The 22,947-nt window shown below is 33.7% G+C and overlaps 1 protein-coding gene across 2 annotated transcripts in view; it reads left to right on the top strand.

Annotated features, from left to right (window-relative positions):
• The window catches only part of LOC119644708 (GAS2-like protein pickled eggs), a 204,100-nt gene extending 188,290 nt beyond the window's left edge, over positions 1 to 15,810 (top strand). Inside the window, exons 6-8 of one of the 2 annotated variants that reach the window (XM_038044403.1) lie at positions 5,223 to 5,410; positions 10,268 to 10,869; positions 10,959 to 15,810. In XM_038044403.1, coding sequence (XP_037900331.1) covers positions 5,223 to 5,410; positions 10,268 to 10,869; positions 10,959 to 12,193 — 2,025 coding nt within the window. In that variant the 3' untranslated portion in view covers positions 12,194 to 15,810. The remainder of the gene's footprint in view (positions 1 to 5,222; positions 5,411 to 10,267; positions 10,870 to 10,958) is intronic. The other variant, XM_038044402.1, reaches the window with a different exon arrangement.
• Positions 15,811 to 22,947: the final 7,137 nt, after the last annotated feature.

Genomic DNA, 22,947 nt, shown 5'->3' with positions numbered 1-22,947 from the left:
ACGAGAAAAACATACAAGACAGAAGGCAGATGTGAAGCACAACAAGCAAAAACAAGTAAAAAGAAGAAAGAAAGGGAAAAATCTGTAAGCATCTTAACCAATTATCATCATTTTCGCATTCTTTGAAGTTATGTTGTAAACTCTCAGCAATGTTCTGCACGCATTCAAACCCTTTGCAAAGTACACACACAGACTTGTCATTATATCTCACATTCGATTGCTTAATTCCCAATCAACGAACAGTTAGGCGTCTTATCAAAGAATTCATTTACTTACGTTCGTTTATTGGGATTACTGTGAATGCGAGCTTTGATCTAATTTGCAAAGATTTTTATAGCATGTGTTTTGGTCCTTCTTTGACATTCCGTTGCCGATAAGCCATAGCCAAGTCATGTAATCAGTGAAAACAAAATCAGGGCCGGACTTGCGATCGATTCTTAAGAGTTATAACAATATATGCCACAAAAGAGTAGTTCGATGACAATCGTTCTTAATGAAAAACTTTATCTATACACGCTTTATGAATCTTACGTAAGGAAATCATATAGAAGAGCTCCAGCTTTGCATAGAATATTAACATGAAATCGTTCCATTTTGACGTTCTCGATAGCCACAAGAGCTGAGTGGACATTAACAATACATAACTTACCGTAAAGCTTTTACAGTATAACTCGCATCTGTGGACGGTAACTTCCAAACTTTGCTTGGACACCCTAGGCCGCATACAGCGAAAAGCTCAAGGTGCTTAAGCATCAACGTAATGTGGCACTGTCTTGCGCTTACGTACAAGTACATTCACGCCTGGTGCTCTAAAAAGGTAAAAGCGATTGATCCACCCGTTTAACAGGACTACACATCATCCTCAGCGTTCTCAATCACTCCCGATCCCGAAGTTACTTGTATACCGCACACTACATTACCGTGATTCGTCATTTTTTTAATGGGGCTGCCCGCCATTGCAGGAACGTACCAGCAATCTTGTGATCTTCCCAGTCATACCTGTTATCTGCATTTTCAAATCGAACGTTCCCAAGGACTACTCGCTTTTTTTTACCCCATTTTTCCCGTAAGCCACCCTTATCACCAGAATATTCGCATGCATAGGCGACATCTCCTGAGTGGTTGGTCATAGAAAAAAAGACGTATTTAGCACTTGTCAACTATCTTCTCTATAAAGACGGGTGTATAAAGTCGGCGTAGGATTACAAAAACGTGTAACTATAAAACGGGACAAAGGCCAAAACGAACTGGAAGCATACATAACGAAAGCACACATGCTATCAAGTTTTCCAGTAGGCAATTAAAATTAGAAATTCAGAAATCAAGCCTTCTTTGTTTTTTAAGATTTTTAAAGCGTGTTTGGCTCCTTACTACGAATTCTATTTCCAAAGTTATAAGAAAATTTTTAATGGATATTTAAAATCTTAAATTAAAAAAATCAAGTCATTTAATGCACAAGACATCGAACTTACTTTACTGTGCTGTCAGTCTTCCTCAAACAATTCACGATTGATTTGCTGAACTACGTTCGTGTTTGTGACGATAACGGGGCTACCATAACTAGGGTCTTTAATCAACTGATGATATCATTCTAAATAAATCACCCAACAGAACCATTATTTCACGAACTGTGTATTAGTTAAAAATGCCCATCGTTTACGTCCATAGCGTCAATAAGAAAATTCCTCAATAACTTTGGATGACGCAATCCATCCGCTTTAACCATCAAAACGATGAGATTTTTCAAAAAAATATAGCCTACCAATTAGATCAGTTACCGGAAAACTATATAAAACTGACACTTGTAATGATTGAAGAATTAAACTCTTCGAAGCCGCAGGTGCGTCAATTTTGCTTATATGTTCATGTATCCAGAGACATGATAGCAATAAATTGCATTAGTCGGAATTGCTTTGTTTCAGAAATCTTAATCTTGTTTAATGCGTTCTCAGCGCTCAATCAGCGAATGCATATTAAAACCTACTACTCTCCACTGTCAGTTGAAAAATGATACGGATCCTATTAGAAGTCATTATATTAACGAATGAATGAACAATGTTAATATGCCGCCTGATCGATAGCATTAGATGTAATAACTATGCGATAATAATCGATTGCGTGATTTTTGATAATATACAATCGCTATAAAAAATGTCTAAATGGTTTCCTATTTTAATAAATTTGATGTGTAATTGAAATCATCATCCGCAACATACAAGGACGGTAGTGTTAATAAAATCTGCATTTAATGGTCAGCAAGAGTCAAGTCACTCAATTACTGATCTAACCATAATGCCACACATGTGCCACGGTGTATGTATATGTGTACGTGTGTGTATATATATATATATATATATAGTTAATGTTGTAGAGGCATGCAGGAGTTAATGTGGATCTGTGTAGAGGCCAAGCAATCCAGCAAATAAATGAACGCCGTCGTCGCAATTCACATGTGCGCTGTTACGTTCCTAAATAAAGAGAAAGAGAGAGAGAGAGAGAGAGAGAGAAGAGAGGCTAAAAGAATGTGAATCCGTGAGGTGTTTACGCAAAAATATAATAAAAATAAATTTTCACGATTTAATGTCAATTGAAGATTTAATGTCTATTTGTTGCTGTTGCTGTTGTTGCTGTTGCTGTTAGTGTTGATGTTGCTGCGCTTGTTGTATATTTAAAAAGCAACAAATATTTATTAAATGTCCAATTAGGCGATAAAGACTGAATGGAGACAAAGAAGTGTGTTGAACTTTTTTTACTGTGTTTTTTTTATTTATTTATTTTTATTTTATTTTTTATTTTTTTTTTTTTTGGTTTTTAAAAAAGCGTGTGGTGACACTTTTCTCAACTTATTGTTGAAAACAATCAACACCAAATTTGCAATAAATTTTGGAAGCAACTTCAAAAAGAAAGCAACAACAGCAATAAACACGAAACGGCGGACTTTATTGGAAATGTATTGACAACATGATGGTGAAAATAATACAAATATGTAAAAGCGTATATTTTATTAACCCATTGTGAATCGGCGATACTAAATGTGTGCATTTGCGTTTTTCTCTCTCTCTCTCTCTCTCTCTCTCTCTCTCTCTCTCTCTCTCTCTCACTCTCACTCTCTCTCACTCACTCACTCACTCTCACTCTCACTCTCACTCTCACTCTCTCCCACACACACACACACACATACCCACACTGTGTGTATACTATTTTTTTACCTAACAAAAAGTATTAAAACTTAATAAACAATCAATTGTTATTTATTTATATGTAGGCCACGAATGTATGTACCGCAAGTCATGTAAACCAACCTACGAGCAATACACTTCCTTGTCAAATATCAATAAGCGCGGCATTTGCATGCCTGCATATTTGGCCATCTAAACTTATAAAGCAGAAAAACAAAAAAACCAAAGGAAATCCTAAATTTAATTTGGAACGAATTTCAATTACGGGACAACGCATAGTTCCACTTGGTTAATATACGTTACATATTCCATCATACATCTAGTATAGTGTATATCGAGTATAAAGACATACAGATAATTGATCACAGGATACAGGAAATTGATCACAGAAAAGTCAAAGGCTCTATCAAAAAAAAGATTTCTTCCTTATCAAGTGGAACGCTATTCTGTAGCGAGACACACCTATGAAGGTCTAGATATGACAAGATTAGCGTGAATAGGTTTTTATGAACGATCTTTCGAGAAGCTTTGTGGTGACCGATGGAGGTGTTAAGGACACTGCAAAGGAGTGGAAATTGTTCATACCTCTGAGCCCGGTTACCTGAAAGTCCAAGATTATGTTAAATGGTTCTTATGGCCTCGTAGCACTGGAGGAGTAATGAAGACCCGTACATGATGTAGATCGTATCTCGCTAACTGGCCACAAACCGCACGATATCGGCCACATTGAAATTACACAGTTTAACTCGTATGCTGTAAGAAAGAGATCTTGATTGATAAACCTTGCATCTCTCATAATAAGACGTACAAATTCTGAGAATCGCTTCAAGGACTTCTTTCTGTAATCGTCTGTACAAAAGTATAATTTCAAAGAAGGAAAAGGAAGAAGATATGAAAAAAATTACATATAATATTAAGCAACTAAAGCTTTGTCAATTTAGTTTAGGGAAAAATTAGCAAATTTTCCGTCCGGTCCTCGCAGAGGCTATACACCACATGCAATGCCGATTCTTATTAACTTGGTTTCCTTCGATTTCAAGCAATTCATTAATCAGTTTGTAACGAGTTGACTTGCTTCCGTAACCTTTTGTAACTCTGCGTCACCAAAGAGTTTTACAAATTGAAGATGCATGATTTTTGTGCAGGTATTTTTTAATGTAAATATTTCGAGTGAATTCTGATTTAATGCTAAAATGAATTTAAATTCATATTTAATAAAGCAGGAAGAAAGATAGATAGATACAAGCAAGCAAACTGTGGACAAAATTGACAAAAAGATTAGATTTAATGTGAGTAAAGAGAGACAGCTAGGCACCGTTTAGCTCTTCGAACGAAAGGAATACTAGACAATTAAGCTAAACCTGTGCGTTTTGCTAATGACGAGCATCTAGGATTTAGAAGATCATTGATACATACCTTTCGCAGTTATTTCAAATTGTACTACATCCTGACAAACGCTATCCGCGGTGCTAATTTACGCTGAACATTAAAATTTTTTTTTTCAATTTTTTTTTTCAATTTTTTTTTCTACATTGTCATTAAAAAATTTCATTTTTTACATCTTCCACATATATATATATATATATATATATATACCCGCCTAGAAACAACCAATTACTGAAAATCAATCATTGCATATCTAGCAATTAAACATAACTTTTTTTTCTCATGACGGTCATTAATAAAATTCGCACGCATACATATATTCGTATACGATGAAAAGATCTGTACGTTTAAATTCAATTAATTTCGCCTAGACAACTTGCACGATAATGATGTGGATAATGATGATTAAACGCAGAGTAATTACTCTCATCCTCTATCTTAATAATCTTTTTCCCATAAACAACTTAATACGAATACTTACTCGTGTATGTGCGCATCTATTTCATATGTGCGAGACACTGGAACGCACATGCACAATGCAACGTAACGCCTAACAAGATTGACATCGGCATATATATGCATAAATTATATTTTGAAAAAATTGGTTTTTTAAGAAAATCGAATTAAATTTTTCACATTTTCTTCTCAATTTGACAGATATTACGTTCACATGTTATGGTACGAGTCGGCGGTGGCTGGGATACACTATCACATTATCTCGATAAACATGATCCCTGCCGCTGTAAGGCACAACATCGTTCCGCAGTAGCTGCTCGCCTTATACCACGTTCGAGCAATCAAAGCAACGGCATCGAACTGCACAGAGCACAGGTGATATTTGAAAGGTAAGCAATACAAATATGATCGCATACGCATACACGTAATTAAATTCGTTTTAGACATGGATGCGCTTTAAGTTTCAGGCACACATTTCACATCTCCTATATAACATTTTTATATCAACATAAACATTTTGTACTCTTTTAAAAGACTAAACAATCAAATAACGAATAAAGAATACATCGACAGAAAAATCGCTCAAACAAATAAATTGCAATAAATTATTTTGAGGTGATTTACCATAGACGGCCAACAAAGTTCACCTACTCATACACTTATTTTTGGAATATTTTTGAAAACACAAAATTGAAAGAGAAAGTTAAGATATTTTCGTAAACTCAGTACGGATAAGTTGGTAGTGTGTCTCTATCAGAGGAGATATCTAACGCTTACAACTCATAGAGATTCCCGTCAATGATGTATATATACCTTCAATCAGCATAATTAGTCGAATCGATATTTTGTCAACTTCGTTTGTCCGTCCGTGCGCTTGTTGGAACCATAAAGTAGTTAAACTATGTATGAGAATCGCGTTAATCATTGAAACGGGTCGGCCAAAATCAGTAAAAAGTAAATAAAAACACTGAGTACCCAACACAACTTCGCTTAATATAAGTTATTCATAATGCTTTATATATTTTCAAAATAATGCATTGTATGGAAAGTTGTCGAAAAAGTGCTCCGATCCAAATCATTTTCAATGGTTCAAAACATATCGGTGTACTAAATTTCAACAAAATATCTCCACAGACGACCTGTAGATTGAGCATAAGAACACACGCAAAATCATCAGACGGACAGACAAACTTAGATAACAATATATGGATCTATTTCAAATTTTTGTGAATGTTGCAAACACATCAGCAAACTTAATATACCCTATACCTCAACTAATGTATGATATAAAAAAATTCGTGGCAGTGAAAAATCAGTACCTTTTTTCCATATCAATGTTACACGTCCACGTTCCTTCGAACCTTTGTTACTTACGGTCACATAAATCCCTACAAAACCGAGGCAAGCGTTCTCGAAACAGAGACATAAGTGTACGTACGAAAAATATATTATTATTATTATTATTATTATTATTACAAACTTAACCAGAGAATAAATTCTAAGACTAAAGTCTTAAAGCACTAGCATCTAAGGCTTTCGGCTTTATTAAAAACTCTACCGCACTTGAGATTTGAACCCACGACCATTGAGTTGCTAGTCGAGACTCTTGCCTACTCGGCCACTCAGGCAAAAAATATAATATTTGCAATTGTTGCTGAAAAAAAATTTTCGGAAGGATATTCTTTTTCTGGTTTATTATAACGTATATCGTATCCGAATAAAGATACAAAGTTCATTTGGTTGACTTATCTTGCTACGAATTTACAATTAGCTCAGAAAGGCAATATGATCTCTCCAAAGCTACTACTACTAATAAGCTAATAGTAATGCTTTAACATAAGTTAAGTTAACATAAGTTAAGTTTCCGTTCTATTTATTAGATAGACCTTTTTCGGCATTTTAAAGGACATATAATCATTTCATTTTAATCACTGCTTGCCCCGCATTACGTCGTAAAAGCGAGTTTTTTCTCTTACAATATTTAAATGAAAAAAAAAATTTCATTTTAATTTGTCAGTAACTCGATATGTATTCGCGCAGCATGCTATACATTAACAAATCGTACAAATTACTTAAAGCTGCGCCTTTTTTTTTCACAATTATGTACTTGTTTACATTTCGTTATAAAACATATGTAAATCAAATGAATATGTCAACATTTTCCTAACTTAGATAATTCATTTGATAAAGTTGCATATTAGATACGCGGAAGCGTCTGCACCGCCTTCTATGTTGCGTGTTAAGCTCATTTCCGTCACTTTTTTTTTTTTTGGTCGAAATTCTCTGCTCTACGCCGCAAAGAAATCTGCTGGTCATGTTGCGATACCTCAACTGTAAGTATTGTTCACTTATTCCGCAAGCCTTTAATGCTATCTTAGGGCATTGGACTGAGTTTTGCATCCTTACAACGTATAATGAACGGTTAATTCATTTTCTATCAAATGACATTTGAGGAGGGAAGTTTTTTTATCTCTGAGACCATCTTCGCTTGATTACAAACATCGAACAAACAAATAAATTAGAAGTTTTGGGCAATACATTATCTTAGATCTTTAGAAAAATTACTTACTACGTACAGGCTTCAAGGTCTCATAGATCTAAATCTTAGCAAATGTGAATAATCATCAATTAATTTTTCGATTGTCTAATATTCCACCTAATAGATTAGCGACCGCTGCAGACAACACATTGCAAATAAATAAAAAGTCTTCAGCACTTCTATTCATCTAGAAAGCATTACGCTTTCAATTGATGAAAATTCATTCTACGTAATATTGTCGGTTAATAATTCAATCTTTCGTGATTTCATTCATATCATAAAAAGGACTAAGCATAAAGGTTTCTGTAAGGGCCTTGCTTGTCCGGTTTTCTCAGTACAGGCTGCCCTTGAAAATCAATATGTACCGACGGAAGAATTAAAGCTTACATTATATATATAGTTTTTAACTTTATTTAAGTCAATAGATCAAATTTAAGAGAAATGAGGCATTACGGTTGCGGCAAGGCCGACCCTTAAATACCTTATAGTACTTTGTTTAATACCAATGTTAATTCATTTTCATGATAATCAAAAATTACACCTTGTTTTCGTGTAATCGCGTACTTTAAATGAAAACTCTTATAATAACTTAGGCTGAGCAAAACGTAGACTAAGGCGGAAATTTTAACTTTCTTGCTAAAGATTTTATTATTCTTCAGCTAAAACTACAAACTAAACATTATTGTCCTATCCGTATAAACTTAATAGAGTGTAAACAGGTTTGTATAGGTTTTGCACAAACATGTTAAATTAATTTTAAAATAATTAGTAAAAATTAAAAAAAAAAAAAACAAAAACGATCTTCTGACATAAAACTTTGCTCTACACTGCAAGATGGCATCTACACAGTAGAAGAAATACATCTTGGAAAAGTTCGAAATGTGTCGCAAAACCGGGTTCTCGCCACCAAGGCATGTATAATTTTTTATGCTTGTTAATATTGATATCACATGTAATACGGATGCTACCTCCATTGCTTTTCTGTGAAAATACATTTCCACAGTAGAGAGAACTGCAATTTCAGTCCATGCATTCGAATTTTGATCCCATATTGTAGTTTAACACTATATATATATATATATATATTACATACAGATATACTTATTTCATTGGTATTAACATGAAGTGCTTCAATCATATGACCACAGGAATCTTCCCATACATTTGAACTATAATGCGAAATCCATATCCTTCCAAGGCATTTTGAATACTTACTTTTCCCAACTCGCTTGACTATTTCGAGTCTAATCACGTTTTATATCACTAATAAATTTTAAAATCAGGCATTAGAGCCGATAGCCTGTGTTGCTAGTGCTCAATGTCTTTTTTTAGTCTAAGAATTCATTTCATTAGTCTAAAATAAAAATAATAATAATAATAATAATAAAATCAGGCATGAACACGTAACAAGTTAATTTTGCTTCAAGTATTATAAATGGAAAAAATGTTATGAAATCTTTCATAAACTAGTGAGGAGCCTTCTTGAGATGCAGCATAGCATTGCTGAGATTTTTTTTTTTTTTTTTTGGAGGGGTCTACAGGCCTACATGTACAGGAATATTTCTTAAACGTGTGTTCAGGTGTCATATTAGAATACATTCTTCCAAAGTGCACTCTGCATATAACTTCCCTTGAAATGTTTATCGTTTATCCAACCGTTAGTTGGCTGTATTTATACCGTACACCATTTGTGCTATAGGGTATATTAATTTAGTGCGGCAGAAAAGCTTAAGACAAACACACCTTTTATTGTACCAATCGGTCTAGTTTTTCAACCACTCCTCATATAATGTCTTATCAAAACACGGCAACTATTCAAAACAAATCGTTGAATGGGGAATGGTCGAAAAAATAGACCGATGCAAAGAATTTTCAATAGGGTTGGGTGTGGAAAAAAATTGCAATTTTCAAAATTTTTTAGTCAAAACTCGCTGTGTAATGGTATTTCGTCATTCTTAGTGATGTAAAAAGTTCGATTTGGCTGTGGCAATTTTTTGAATCCCCTCGCATATAACCGCTCTCACGAAAACTTATTCTTGATATGATCAGAAAGTCGAATATTCAATATATTAAATTTATGGTGGACTTACCAAATATGAACGACGTAGGTTTTTTTTTTCTTTTTTTTTTTTTTTTTTGATACCACAGCCAATAAGGACTCGTAGGAAATGTGAACTATTGTACGACGAAAAGGACTAATTTTTAATGTTTTATGATGAAATTTTTGTTCATAATAATAAATTGACAGGAAAAGTGAATGGACCATACTTGAACCAAATTCTTGGACCCCACTCCTCAGAAATAGTAAGCCGTTCAGAAAGAGATAAATTAAATTTACTAAATTTGAATCACGTCATACGATGTGTAGGGTATAAAACGAATGACTTGGCCTGACTATAGTGTTCTTATTTGTTTTAAATTTAATTACGTCAATCAGCAACTTACCAGCTCACAGCGATTATGTCACAACTTTTTTGTAGTGTAGACGATAGATTAGACCAAAATAAGCCGATTTAAAAACGTTCAGTTAACGTTCAATTAACTTTGAAAGTATTTAAAGGTTTCAAGTTTCCAAAGGCAATGTCATTACTCCCCGTTTGTGTGCGTTTGTGTATGCTAATTTGGGTGTGAGTGTGTGAATCATATTACGTTATATGCGTTATTGCATTCAACACTAATCAACTGCATAACAACCTACTATTTACAGATCACCGCCCTCAGCTCGAAAAATTATTTCCACTTTCAATAATCAAAATTCTGGAAGTCTTCACAATTTCAACGGTAATAATATGTCACACAATATGGCCAATCTGTCGCCTAGTTATGGTGCTTTAAATAAAAATCGCAGTCGCAGTCCAACACCACAACAAAAATTTCTACATCAAAGCATAAACAATATAAACACGGGTGGTGTAACGGATATGCCCGCCAATACGGGGCTCAATGTTATTGATAAATTGCATCCCAGTTCTGTTTCACCAAATTTCGCTCGTCGTTCTATGTCGCCGAGTCCACGACGTCTAATGGATATGCGAAAGAAATCAACGGCATTGGATGCATGCAATAATGGGCCAAAATCTTTACCCATTACTGCTGAGTATGAAAATTTCGAACAGTCACCAGTCTTAGTAGCGAATTCAAGTCAAAACTCAGAAACAAACACGAATAGCAATAAATTTGAAAATATTAGCGATAACGGCAGTGAGATCAGCGATGAAGGGTACCGCAGTTTGGGTGTCATACAGTCGAATGCTCAAAAACGCGAATCGTTACATAGCCAAACCTCAACCGATGACGCTGAAAACAATGGTACGCATCACTTAATCGAGATCATGTAATGATTTTTGAAATTCATTGCGTTTTAAATAAAATTCTATTTTTTGTCTCTTTCTTGATAGCGCGTCACGATCAAACATCAAGCGATTCGCAACTTTCACCTACAGAAGAAGCTACCGCCTCAAATAAGACACCCGAAAATGTAGAGAACATTTACACGCAGAATGACGATCTGCAACTTGATAATGGACCGCAATCATTGCCTGCGGTTTTACCTATCGACAGCGCAAATAAATTTGAACAATCAGGTGTTTACATAACCGACGAAGATATAACTGTTGATATTGCCAGTACAACCGGCTTAAGAAAGACGGACTTTTCAAATAAAATTTTTGGCATAACCAACGGAGAAGACAACACCGACAGTACTACCACTATGAAAATGTCGACAATTGAACCAGCAAAAGCAAAAGTCAATTACAGCAAAATACCGTTCTCGCCACTGGTCACATCGCAACGCAGACGTAGCGTTGATAGCAGCAATTGCAATTCGACTGGCAGTTTACAAGATTTGCATTCACGTACCGGTCTACCGGCTTTTAATCGCAACAAACCAGCTTACAGATCGGTCAGAAAACCGAACACTTCTCAATTTGCTAACGAAATGGCATCCGTGAAGAAACACAAGGGACCAGCATCTTTGGCTACTGCAGGTCGCGATGTTACAAACACTTGGAGTGGAAGGTCTACGGCAAAGACTGGAGGTAAAAAGCGACCAACGCTATCAAGCGAAACGTTCACTCCGACAACAGCTAACGATAACAATTCAACCGTAGCGGGCTCTACTCTGGAACGTAATTCAAAAACAAGATCCTCACATATTTTATATGATAGCAATGGCCGACGCATTAAGGGATGCACAACTTCTTTGACTACATCGCCTGTTAAAAATCATGCATCTTCCCCGTTAGCCCAGCAATTGCTCGAAGCGGCCAGTAGCGCCAAAAACGATGCTCAGATTTTAGAGAAAATGAAAACATTATTATTACGTTATTCGGCGAGTAATATCGAAGTGCAAGCCTCTTCACATTCAACCAATGCTACGCAGCGCAATGGAACGCATGCAAAAAAAGCGGTATATGAAGACTTTACCGCCGCCTGGGTGAATAGCAACGGTACTCTGGAACGTTCGAGTAGTTGCTCGCCGCCAGCAAAACCTCGCTCTAAGCGTAGTTCGGCGGCTTCGTCCACTGAAAGTACGAATTCACGTGACATGTCTGTAATAGTATCACCACGTCGCGATCGTGGCCTCTCTAAAATTCCTGCCCCCGTGCGCCAACACACGGAGCTTTACTAACAAAAAATATCACCACAGATCCGTCGGATAGTGGGATATCAGAAATCGCCTAAGAAACCATAACAATACCTTTGTTTTTATAATTACAATTACTTTAAATGAAACGGATAGAAAAGTCAGCGGATCAAAGATCCTCTTATCGTTGCGCAGTAAAGCGAATTGGAATGAGACAAATTTTTTTAAGATTGTGTAAAAAATAGTTATTAACTTTTAAAACAAAATTTTAACATAAATCCGATTTGGATTTACATCAGCGATTCTCAGTCTTTCAGCCCAAATCGTATTCAAGCGAACGATATTATTTTGATATCTTTCTGTAAAGAATTGGATTGATTTGGTTCTGATAAGCGCGTTAGGGATCTTAATTGAATTCAGTGCTGTCCTAATATCGTCGACAAAAACAACTTGGCATATTCTTTAGATGGACTAAAAGCGATTACTGTAATATACAAAATACGCATTTCTCAAAGGCTATTGTTAGGTTATGTCACAAAGCTTTCATTAGGGTACATTTCTGATGGTACATTTACGCTGTCCATACCATACCATACCATAATTTCGATTACCTACTGCTATCGTGATATGCGATCATTTGAAATCGTTATCATTTCATGTTCATTTTTAAAAGTTCTCGCCGCTCGCTTAAGATGCAAATTTGTTAAGTCCGTCATACGAGATTACTTTTCCCGCAAATTTTCCAAGTACATTTTTTCAATGTCGCACGTGATCCCCTCATTATATCCGGCACCGTGATATATGCTAAACTCACAACGTTTTTTCCAATCATATCAATATATATATGGATGTTATATATAGTGATGCAAAAGCTGGACATATACTATTTACTCATACTCACGTTCACATGACTCATTAATAGCGTCAACATTATTTGGAAGTATGTAATTTTTCTACGCTAAATAAAGACGTGCTTCCAAGTGGTAGCGTGCACAAATGAAAGTGATGAATTTTCACTTCTCGTTACGCGTGATCACAATATTTGAAAAATGGATCGAGGGTTTTTGTGTTATTGTCAATATAGAAATTCGTCTGAGGATATCTCTTGAAGTCCGAGGAGCAGAGTTCGAATTTGTATTTTCCTTTCAAACGTTTCAATACTATATGTAATTGTTACGCTTTAGCGCCAGCATTTCGTATACATTCAACTTTGACTGGTCATTTCCTGCAAGCACTATTTTGAACATTAGAATTCCCAGTATATCTACTGCTTCTAACCATGCATTCATAGGTCCTTCAGAAACTTTCGATAAGTCTGCATAGCTTTGCATGGAATTTCCGCATACTTATCAGCGAAGGTTCAAACGCCACCTATCATATCATATTTGGACTAATGGGTTTTTTATATATACTCTAGCGTTTAAATTATTAAAGATTTTTTGTGAGCAAAAGGCTCAGGCTAGCTTTCAGATAACCTGATTTATTAATATTTTGTTTTTTGTTTTTATATTCTGCTTTGAAGACACATTAATAATAAAATCGAAGCCGTACGTATATTTATCGAGAATTATGAATTATATGACATAAAAGAGAACTCGATCATAAAAGAGAACTAAATCCTTTTTAAGAAAAAAAAAAAGTATCTGAGTTATATATGTAGATTAGGTAAGGGGTATTGAGTAGTGAGAGTATTGAGATTAGGAGACTGCCATCAATCAATCTTTTTACACATATAACGAGCTATTTTCTTAAAAATACAAATTTAAAAATATTTTAACTAAAGTGAAAATATAAAAAAAAAAAAAAAAAAAAAACTTTTTTTAATACGAACCAATTATAAGCATTAGAGAAACGAAACGAAAGCCTCAAAGAAAATTTTTTTTAAATCAGGTCTAAACTATTTAATATTACATCTAAATAATACAATTAGAAAGAGAAATCGACAACAACAACAACAACAACAACAACAACAACAATAATAATAATATAATAAAAAAGAAAAAAATGAAAAAAGAATGCCTCTTACATTAGGGTACACACTTACCTACATAGACATGTAGATAAATAGTAAAAGAACAGATCCCTGAAAAGCAGAAATATTTTAAAAAATATTTACTTGAATAAAATTTGTTAAGAAAATTTTTAATTAGCATTAATAAGCGTAGAGAATAAAATATAAAAAAACGAAAACGAAAATTATACAAATACTTAGAAAACTTAAATGACAGATATTTTTGCACATGTTTGTACGCTCCGAGGACTTAGACGACCATATTTAGTTTATATAGCAAAGTAAGAGAAGGGTTTTCATCTTTTTTTTTTTATTCTCTCTCTCTTTTTCTTTTTTGATCGGACAGTTATATTCATATATTAACGGGCTCAAAATTCTCAATAAATGGCTTTAAATAAATGAAATGAACAAAAATTACATAATAGCAACGAGATATTAATCATATGCATGTATAAACATATAGTTTACTTTTACTTACAAAATTTTAGTTAAGTTTGTGCTTCTCATTTTTCAACTTTTTTTCTTTGTTTTTAGTTTTTTTATCTCTCTTTAATCTTTCGCATATGCAAAGTTTACAATAATACAATACTGCAAATGATGTTTATGTTAACGATGATAATAATAATGATGATAATGATGGCAAGTTCAATAGAAAGAGCTTCTTTTAGAATTTTTGTTGTTATTAAATATAATTAAGATGTTTAAATTTAAAAAAAAAAAAAAAAAAAAAAACAAATAAGCAAAGAAAAAAATTGATGAATAATGATGAGCATGCATAAGAGGGAGAAACGCTTAGGCATGCAAATGTAGGGTTGTGAACGATCCTTTAGTTACTATGAAAGCAAAATAATAATAATTTCCCTAATCCTAGAGAGTCAGTTAACACAAAATACACACACACACACACACACACACACACCCAAAATCATTCAAACAAACTCCATTGGGTTAATTAAAACGAAGTAGACGATGAACGCTCAACTTTTATGCGCGCATCAATGTTGAACAACAAGCAACACGCTTGCAAATTTTTCGTTTAGTTTAGCTCGCAAATACACAGATTAAAAATCATAGCTCGCTAGCAATCGATAATACTTCCTTTGATAATCCTTCAACTTTCCAATATAAATATCGGATTATATATTATTTTACTTACTTACTGTCCTGGCAAACTTTTATTTCCAGAAAGCATCTCTTGCCTCTTACGTTTTGATCGCTTTGCATACGAAGATCGTGCTCACTGCCTGTCAGCGTACGAGGTTTAAATGCAACTGGTGCCTATACTACAAACCAAAATTGATGGGAATTAATTAGCTTAAGATTCTGAGCGAAAGTTATGAGTTTATTTTTTTATTTTTCGTTACGTAAATCTTTCATTGTAAGGGTCTTTAATCGTCTAAGTGATTGCTAAATGCGAATAAGCAGAAATCCTTCGCTAGTGAACTGAATTGTGGGCATAGTTTGCCTTCTAAGCGTGACCTTGCTAGGCCATATCTGGCCCGTTGTGATAAAATTTTATAGTAAATTAAGAATAAATGCATACTGAACCAGATTGATAAGGAATAATAAAATATATGTAGCAAACTTCTTAACGCTCTCATAACGCATTCTAGTAAAGCAATTTATTTCACTTGAAACTTTTTTACTTAACTTTTTAATTCCCGATACTTTTCGTTAGGATGGTATGGATATTAAATCTTCCTAGTTCCTCGGCGGAGTATTTTTTGATAGTCAACGGTATCGTTTTATCCCTTTTATTTTGTCTCTCCTCCTGCCATACTTTGTCCCTTATTTAAATTCACTTCCACGCTCTCTCTCTCTCTATCTCTCTCTTTCTCTCTTTCTCTTTCTCTCTCTCTCTTTATCTTTCTCTGCCCGTCTTTATATATACAAATATATGTAATTATAAAAATACATATATGTATACACATACATGTATGAATGTATGTACAAATGAATTATAGCTAAAAAAAAGAAAAAAAAAAAACAAATAATCTGTCTACATCAGGCTGAAAGTGATTGAAACGCCTAAATATATGTTATGCATATTAACAAGAATTAACGTTCCTCTGTTTGGTTGAAAACTAGTTAAACATACGAAGCTAAGATAAACTAAAAAAGAATTCGGAGAAAAGCAGATTTCCTATAATAGTAAAGTTATTCTCAGATCTTAGATGAAAACATATTGATGAGCAAATGGAGACGGTAGTTGGCATCTTAAGCATATGCTTACTAAATCATACTATCTGTTAACCATATGTTGATTGCTTTGTCTACTGATCGATGAAGGTTTATAGTAGCATCGTTTCTTTTTTTCTTTTTTTTTTCTTCTTTGCTTTCTTTTTGACAGAATTCTAAGGAAATAATAGTTTTCAACCAAAGAGTTAGCTTATCTTACTCACATACATATTCACTTTCTCTCTCTCGCTCCTTATCATTATATTCTACTACTACTACTATTACCCTCTATTTATATATTAATTACGATTAAAATGTAAAACAAAACAAATAAATAAATAAATAAATGATTTCTGGTGCTTATAAAACACATATGACGTAAACTGATTATAATTACTTAACAGAAGCAAAAAAATACACACATATAGACAAACACAAACACACACACACATTTCATTTAAATATTAAATATTATTCAAAACAAAGAAATACTTTCTCGTTCGCTCTTTTTGATTATAACCGCAAATAAAATGAAAATTAAAAAAAATAAAAATTAAAAAATAAAACCTTTATTATTAAAGTTAAATTGTGCACCTTACATAATTAATTATATATTTGAGAACATCCTTGCATACTATTATATATATGCATATATATGCATATGAACACTTATGCATATACATAAGGTATGTAATATTTAATCCCATTACTTACATATAAAGTCTAAAATCATAAAAAAAAAAATTAAAAAAAAAAAAGAAAACAAGAAGACGAAGACGAAGTAGAAGAAGAAAAAAGAACAAACTTTTAATATCATTTGCAAAAATGCTCACACGATCACAATCGTCGAATATTTTCAAGTCTTATTAAAAACCCTCTTAAAAATGTATTAAGAATGTCACAAGAGACCATAGTAATGAAAAAATCCAATTATTCCTTTTTTTTGTTTTTTTACAACATTTTTTAATTGTTATTTATTATGAATATAGAAAGTTAAAAACAAAAAATAAATAAGTGCACAACTCGATCATAAGTTTATTATTTATAACTCATGAAAAATATTGTTGTCTTTAACTGTCATTCTTTTCGTTCCCGCTTAGGACAACAAATTTCGGTTAAAGTGCAAGATTAGTATGAAAAATTCAAGATAGATTTGATCTCTCGTTCATAATTATTGCAGACATCTACTATTATTATTTATATATTTTTTTATTTATTTTTTATTTATTTTTTATTTTATTTTTTTTTTGATTCGCACTTTAACCAAAAAATCAGTCTTAATCGTGTACGTTGAGAATGATCCCTAAACAGGAAATTAAACCCAGCATTTTAATAATATTTTCATACATTTTTTTGTACGTATATGTTATGAGTAAATTATTTGAACGGTAACACAAACTTTTCTTATTATTATTATTATTATTCTTTTCTTTAATTGAACTTGTTAATAAAATATAGTTTTGCTAAACCCTCTAAATTCAGAAAAAATGAAACATATTTTAAGCCGATATTCCATTAAAGTATTTTGAAAATAATTTCTCTATTATAAGTTTGGGCGGATGTCTGCAATACCTGGGCGAACTTGAGATAGATGTACCTTTGATTATATCAATCCATTCAGAAATACTTTCTAAATTGATCCCTATGTCCATCTGTCTGTCTTGTCTTACTTTTTCTCTTTTTTTTTCATCTTCAACCTAGAGGTCGCAAATTTTTAAAATAGTTTGGTGCAACACTATTGAAAATAGTTCGAATCGATGGATGTAACAAAAATATTATTTTAAAAAATTGTTATATGGATAGTTGTCGGGTGGTGGGCCGCGGCCCACTTTTGTACAGGAGACATTTTTTATTCCAGCAAATATGCCTGGAAGAACTTTACAATACATTTAAATTTTGATATAATATGAAGCTATAATTACTTTAGCATTTCTCTATTATTTTATGTTCATATGGCAACACTGGTTTGTTACTGCCACATAAGGCTATCATTTGGTTCTTGAGTACTTGAACGCATCATTATAGAAAGCAGAAGAATCAAATGCGTCCGATTTGTTCGGTTTCTCTCACATTCTACCTTAGGTTTGTCGCGATCTGAAATTCTTTATAACGGCCATAATGCGACCCAATTAATGGGTCTAGTGAGTTTACCATCTCACCTCATTTAACTGCAGTTTTCATTTCCAAGCATCGTATTTTCCTCAATTATTTGATTTCTCTTTCTCCAATTTGTGCAGAAGATTGCTTCTTCTTCTCGCACGTATCCGTCCCTGTTCAGCGAATGAGATAAAACCAAACCTCGAGAGATTTTATCTATTAATCTATTTATATTTCATTTTACGACAGGATCGAGGTTCGAGTCTTCCGAAAGAACCGACACCAATATCAGGAACGAACATCTTGAGAATAGTTCATCAATATGAACGGAAATATTTACTATACTTTCTCGATTTGATTATCGATTACCGACATGCTTAAATAACGACGATGTTTGATATTTTTTCGAATTTCACGATTTTCTCAGGGACATGTCATCAAACTGAACTGAGAGTAAATTTCGATAATTATCAATTAATTGCCGACAGCAATATTCAAGCATCTGTTGATAATAATATTATATTAACAATGAAATTTCATTTTGAAAGCGCAGAGAAATGCCCTTTCGATGCCCTTACGTCACAATTGTGCTTAGTTTTAGCGAATATTTACAGACATGAATTCCATCTACTTATGAAAGCTTCCACCATCATTTATATGATTTCAAAAGTACGTTTCAATTTTTATAAAATTAATAAACAAGAATTTGTTTCTTAAGCTTAAAAAAAAAATAAAAAAAAAATTAATTCTTTGAGCGAATGTGTTGTAAATGCATATAAAAAGCGAATTATTTGAATTCACAATAATTATATTATGGAACGCGAATCCTCCTTCAATTATTATTATATCGTTAATTATTTGTTTTACATCCATATCCATAAAAATTTAATTAAAAATTAAAAACCCAATAAAAAAAAAAAAAAAAAAAAAAAAAAAAAAAAAAAAACTTAAACGAAAAATAAAATTTTCAAGCGTTTTAATAAAGGGCAAATATTTCTCTGATCTCAGGTGCACATGGTTACGTTAATCAAGGTCAAACAAAGTCATTGATAATTCTCAATATTTATTTACGCTACTTTCAGTATGCGTCAAATGAACTGCCCTTTCATAAATTTATATGCCAAGAATAAGCGAATAAAGCTGAAAGGGACGATTCTTGATTTTGTATCTTTGTTGTATTTTTCAAAGGTAAATTATATACACACCGATGTACATTAAAACTTTATAGCAGGCGGGATGAGCCAGTAAATACATCAGACCACTACGTCTGATATAATTCTTTAAACATTCTTTCATAAAATACCCAAATACCAGAAATTGTACTTTGCTTGTATTTGGCATTTTGGATAGGATGGGACCGTTGTGTGAATGTATCTCGATCTATATATAAATGTTCTTATTGCAAATTAATCTTTATGTGAATTACGAGATTTTATTTTTAGTAATTTAGGGCAAACATCAGTCCAAATTAGTGATTTGACATATAAATTCAATGGGTTAAGTTTGGATCACATTACTTTATTTTTCGATCTCCTATGCACATAAGAGTTCTCGTGAAAATTAAACCTTTATATGGCGGCATTTTTTTGCAGATAGATGAAGAATTGTATCGGGCGAACTGAAGTAGAGTATTCAATCGGTCAGTCTTACGCGATTATAAGCTCCTAAGTTGGCTTAGTATAACGAAATTACGATTTATTTTAACAATAATTTACATTCAAATTTTTTGATGTCAAGCCGACTTCGAATTTTGCCGTCTTGCTAAAATTTCTTACATGGACGACGTTGTTGACAATATTTTTTTCTCCTTCTTGAACGAAAACAGGCTCGGTTGCCTCGGTTGCCTCGGTTCATACATATTTGCATGCTGGGTTTGCGCCACTGACGGACGTTCCATTTCAAATCTTAAAGATTCTCAGCCCCTATTTAGGATGAAAATAACTTGAAACTTAACAGGAATATCGAATTTCAGAGCCAATAATCGTTGTTCAATTCAATTAACATCATTTACGAGATAACAAGATGAATACTGAGAAACAAGGTAATTTTTTTTTCTTTTTTTTTTTTTTTTTTATTCTCGATAATTACTGGAAGAAAATTATGAAGGCAGACGCATTAAAATGGATTTTATTACAGTGACAATCAACTGGACGTCTGCATCATAAACTTGCTTCTATATAATATTTCATCGATGAGATTGTTGCGGTAAGAAGTAAAAGGCATCTTGAGTACGATTGCCGTCAATTTTGTCGCTTACTTCACTTGTTACTTCCACTCGTTTTTGCTTTCAATAAAGATATCTGACAATGTTCTTATTACTATTATTGTTATTATTATTATTATTGCTGCTTAGCGGAGAAGAGTTGTGCGTGTTGCAAGCTGATTATGGTTAAGTTAGATGCAAGTAACAGCGCATCAGTAGATCTGTTGTGCATAATCTGTTCGCAATGTGTCAATAAGCTATTTATGGTAAGCTTTAACAAAAACTAGAATATAATGCAGTAAAAAAACATTTAAGTCGAAAGTTCAACACCCATCAGTTTTCAGACTTTTCAAATGTCAGTTTCAGGCGAAGGCTTCAAAGCTTTCGCGTTACACATAATTATCGATTTACGAATTGAAGCTCACCCTGAAAATATATAGAATTCCTTTTGGGTACTAAACGCACATCCTCGGGCGGTTGCGCGTAACAACTATGTAACGAAGAGAACATACCAATCATTTGTTCGCATCCATCTATACTCCTACCCCTATCTTAGATATACCTTCACAAGAAGGTTTGCTGTTAAAGCATTAGCTATGTGCCTATGTTTACACTCTTGCTCTTCGTTTCTTTGTTCCGACAGTATATTTGCGGCAAACACTCCAGTCGCTTTCCATTTTTATTGATCGCATATTTATTATGAGATTGTCAAAGAGAAAAACGACGTTGTATTACAGACAGGCCAAGAATCATGTTCGTCGTCCTTGGTGCTTCACGAAAGCTACAAAATGGGTGCTGGTCAAATTTACACCTATACAAATACGCTCGGAACCACCAATGGCCGCTTAATAACCGAGTTACGTAGTCGTCAATCTCACCTGCCTTTCGCCCTACTCCAGTGACTCTGCCATTACTCCACAACCTGGAATTTTGTTCGCCGCTTGTCTTTGTCATCCCACAGGTGTTGTAATTCGGCTTTGTGGACATGTTCCTTAGCCCGCAGGTCGGTTGGCATTATGACACAATGCGATATGCGACGCAAACTCTTAGAGCACATAGTCGATATACTGCCTTAACGCCCCTTGAGTACGATGGTGCCTCGAGTACCCTTTGCTAAATGGGTAAAACCATGATCCCTTAAATGATCCCCTAAATATTTAAGAATGATATAGGTAGATGACTGTGGGCAGGAAACAATGCAGACCCGCTAACATTACTATATTTTATAATACCCGTTGATCTGAAGTCGTTCGCAACTATTCACTATGGTTTCATTAAGACTTCATAGGACAAGCGTTCAGACCCCTTGACATGCCTGGAATTAACCAGCCAAATTTAACGGTACAATGACTTGAAGCAAAAAGAAACTAAATGTCGCTATAAAGTGAACGTAATTTGCTTCGATTTTTAATTGCACTTTTCACATTACCACAATTGCTGTACTTATCACTATCCATACGGTTGGATGAAAATTATGTTCGCCTTTGTATCGAAGAAGTTATTTCGATTAGATTAGTAGCTGCAAAGTCCCAGTTTTTAATAATAAGTGCGAACAATATAATTGAGCAAAGCCGACCGTTAGATACCCAACACCACTTCCGATTTAGAAAGTCAAATTACTATCACTTAGCTAACTTTAACGAGAAACCTTAAAAAGTGCATAACGGCGTTTCAAGATAGGGGGTTATATTGCGAGTGGTCGGAGAAGTACACCAAACCAAAGTACGTCTGTATACGAAATTTCATCAAAATATCTCAATAATTGCGACCTGCAGATTGAATACAAAAATACATGAAAAGCCATCAAACGGACAGACGGACAGACAGGTTTAGATCGATTTAGAAAATGATTCTGAACCGATAGGTATAATAAAAGAAAAAGGCGAACCTGTCTTAAACCTTCCGGGTGTTACATACTTTCGCACTAACATATTACACCCTGTACCAGAAGTGGTGTAGGGTAAAATAACACAATTCTAGTATTCAATACCGAAGGATGGATAATCATTTTGTCAAAACAGTGACCCAACAAAGTATAGATATTGTAGATCACCATAAAATTCTGAATTGATTTAAGCATGTCTGTTTGTCCGTCTGTCCATCTATGTAATAGCTGTTGTAACCGCAAAAGTGAAACTATCGTCTTCAAATTTGAAAGAAAAATTGAAAATTCTCGCAAGAAGGACAGGCGTACCGTATCACGTAAACTAAGAACGCCTCTGTTTCTCAAACATAATAAAAAAATTGGTTTTTTGCTCATTACTCATGAACTATGCAAATAAATCTACAATAACCTGAACGTATGTTCCA

The sequence above is a fragment of the Glossina fuscipes genome, unplaced genomic scaffold (assembly GCF_014805625.2).
Source record: "Glossina fuscipes isolate IAEA_lab_2018 unplaced genomic scaffold, Yale_Gfus_2 0, whole genome shotgun sequence".
Lineage (NCBI taxonomy): Eukaryota > Metazoa > Arthropoda > Insecta > Diptera > Glossinidae > Glossina > Glossina fuscipes.
Note: the sequence above shows the minus strand (reverse complement) of the source record. Positions and strands in the feature narration are given on the sequence as shown.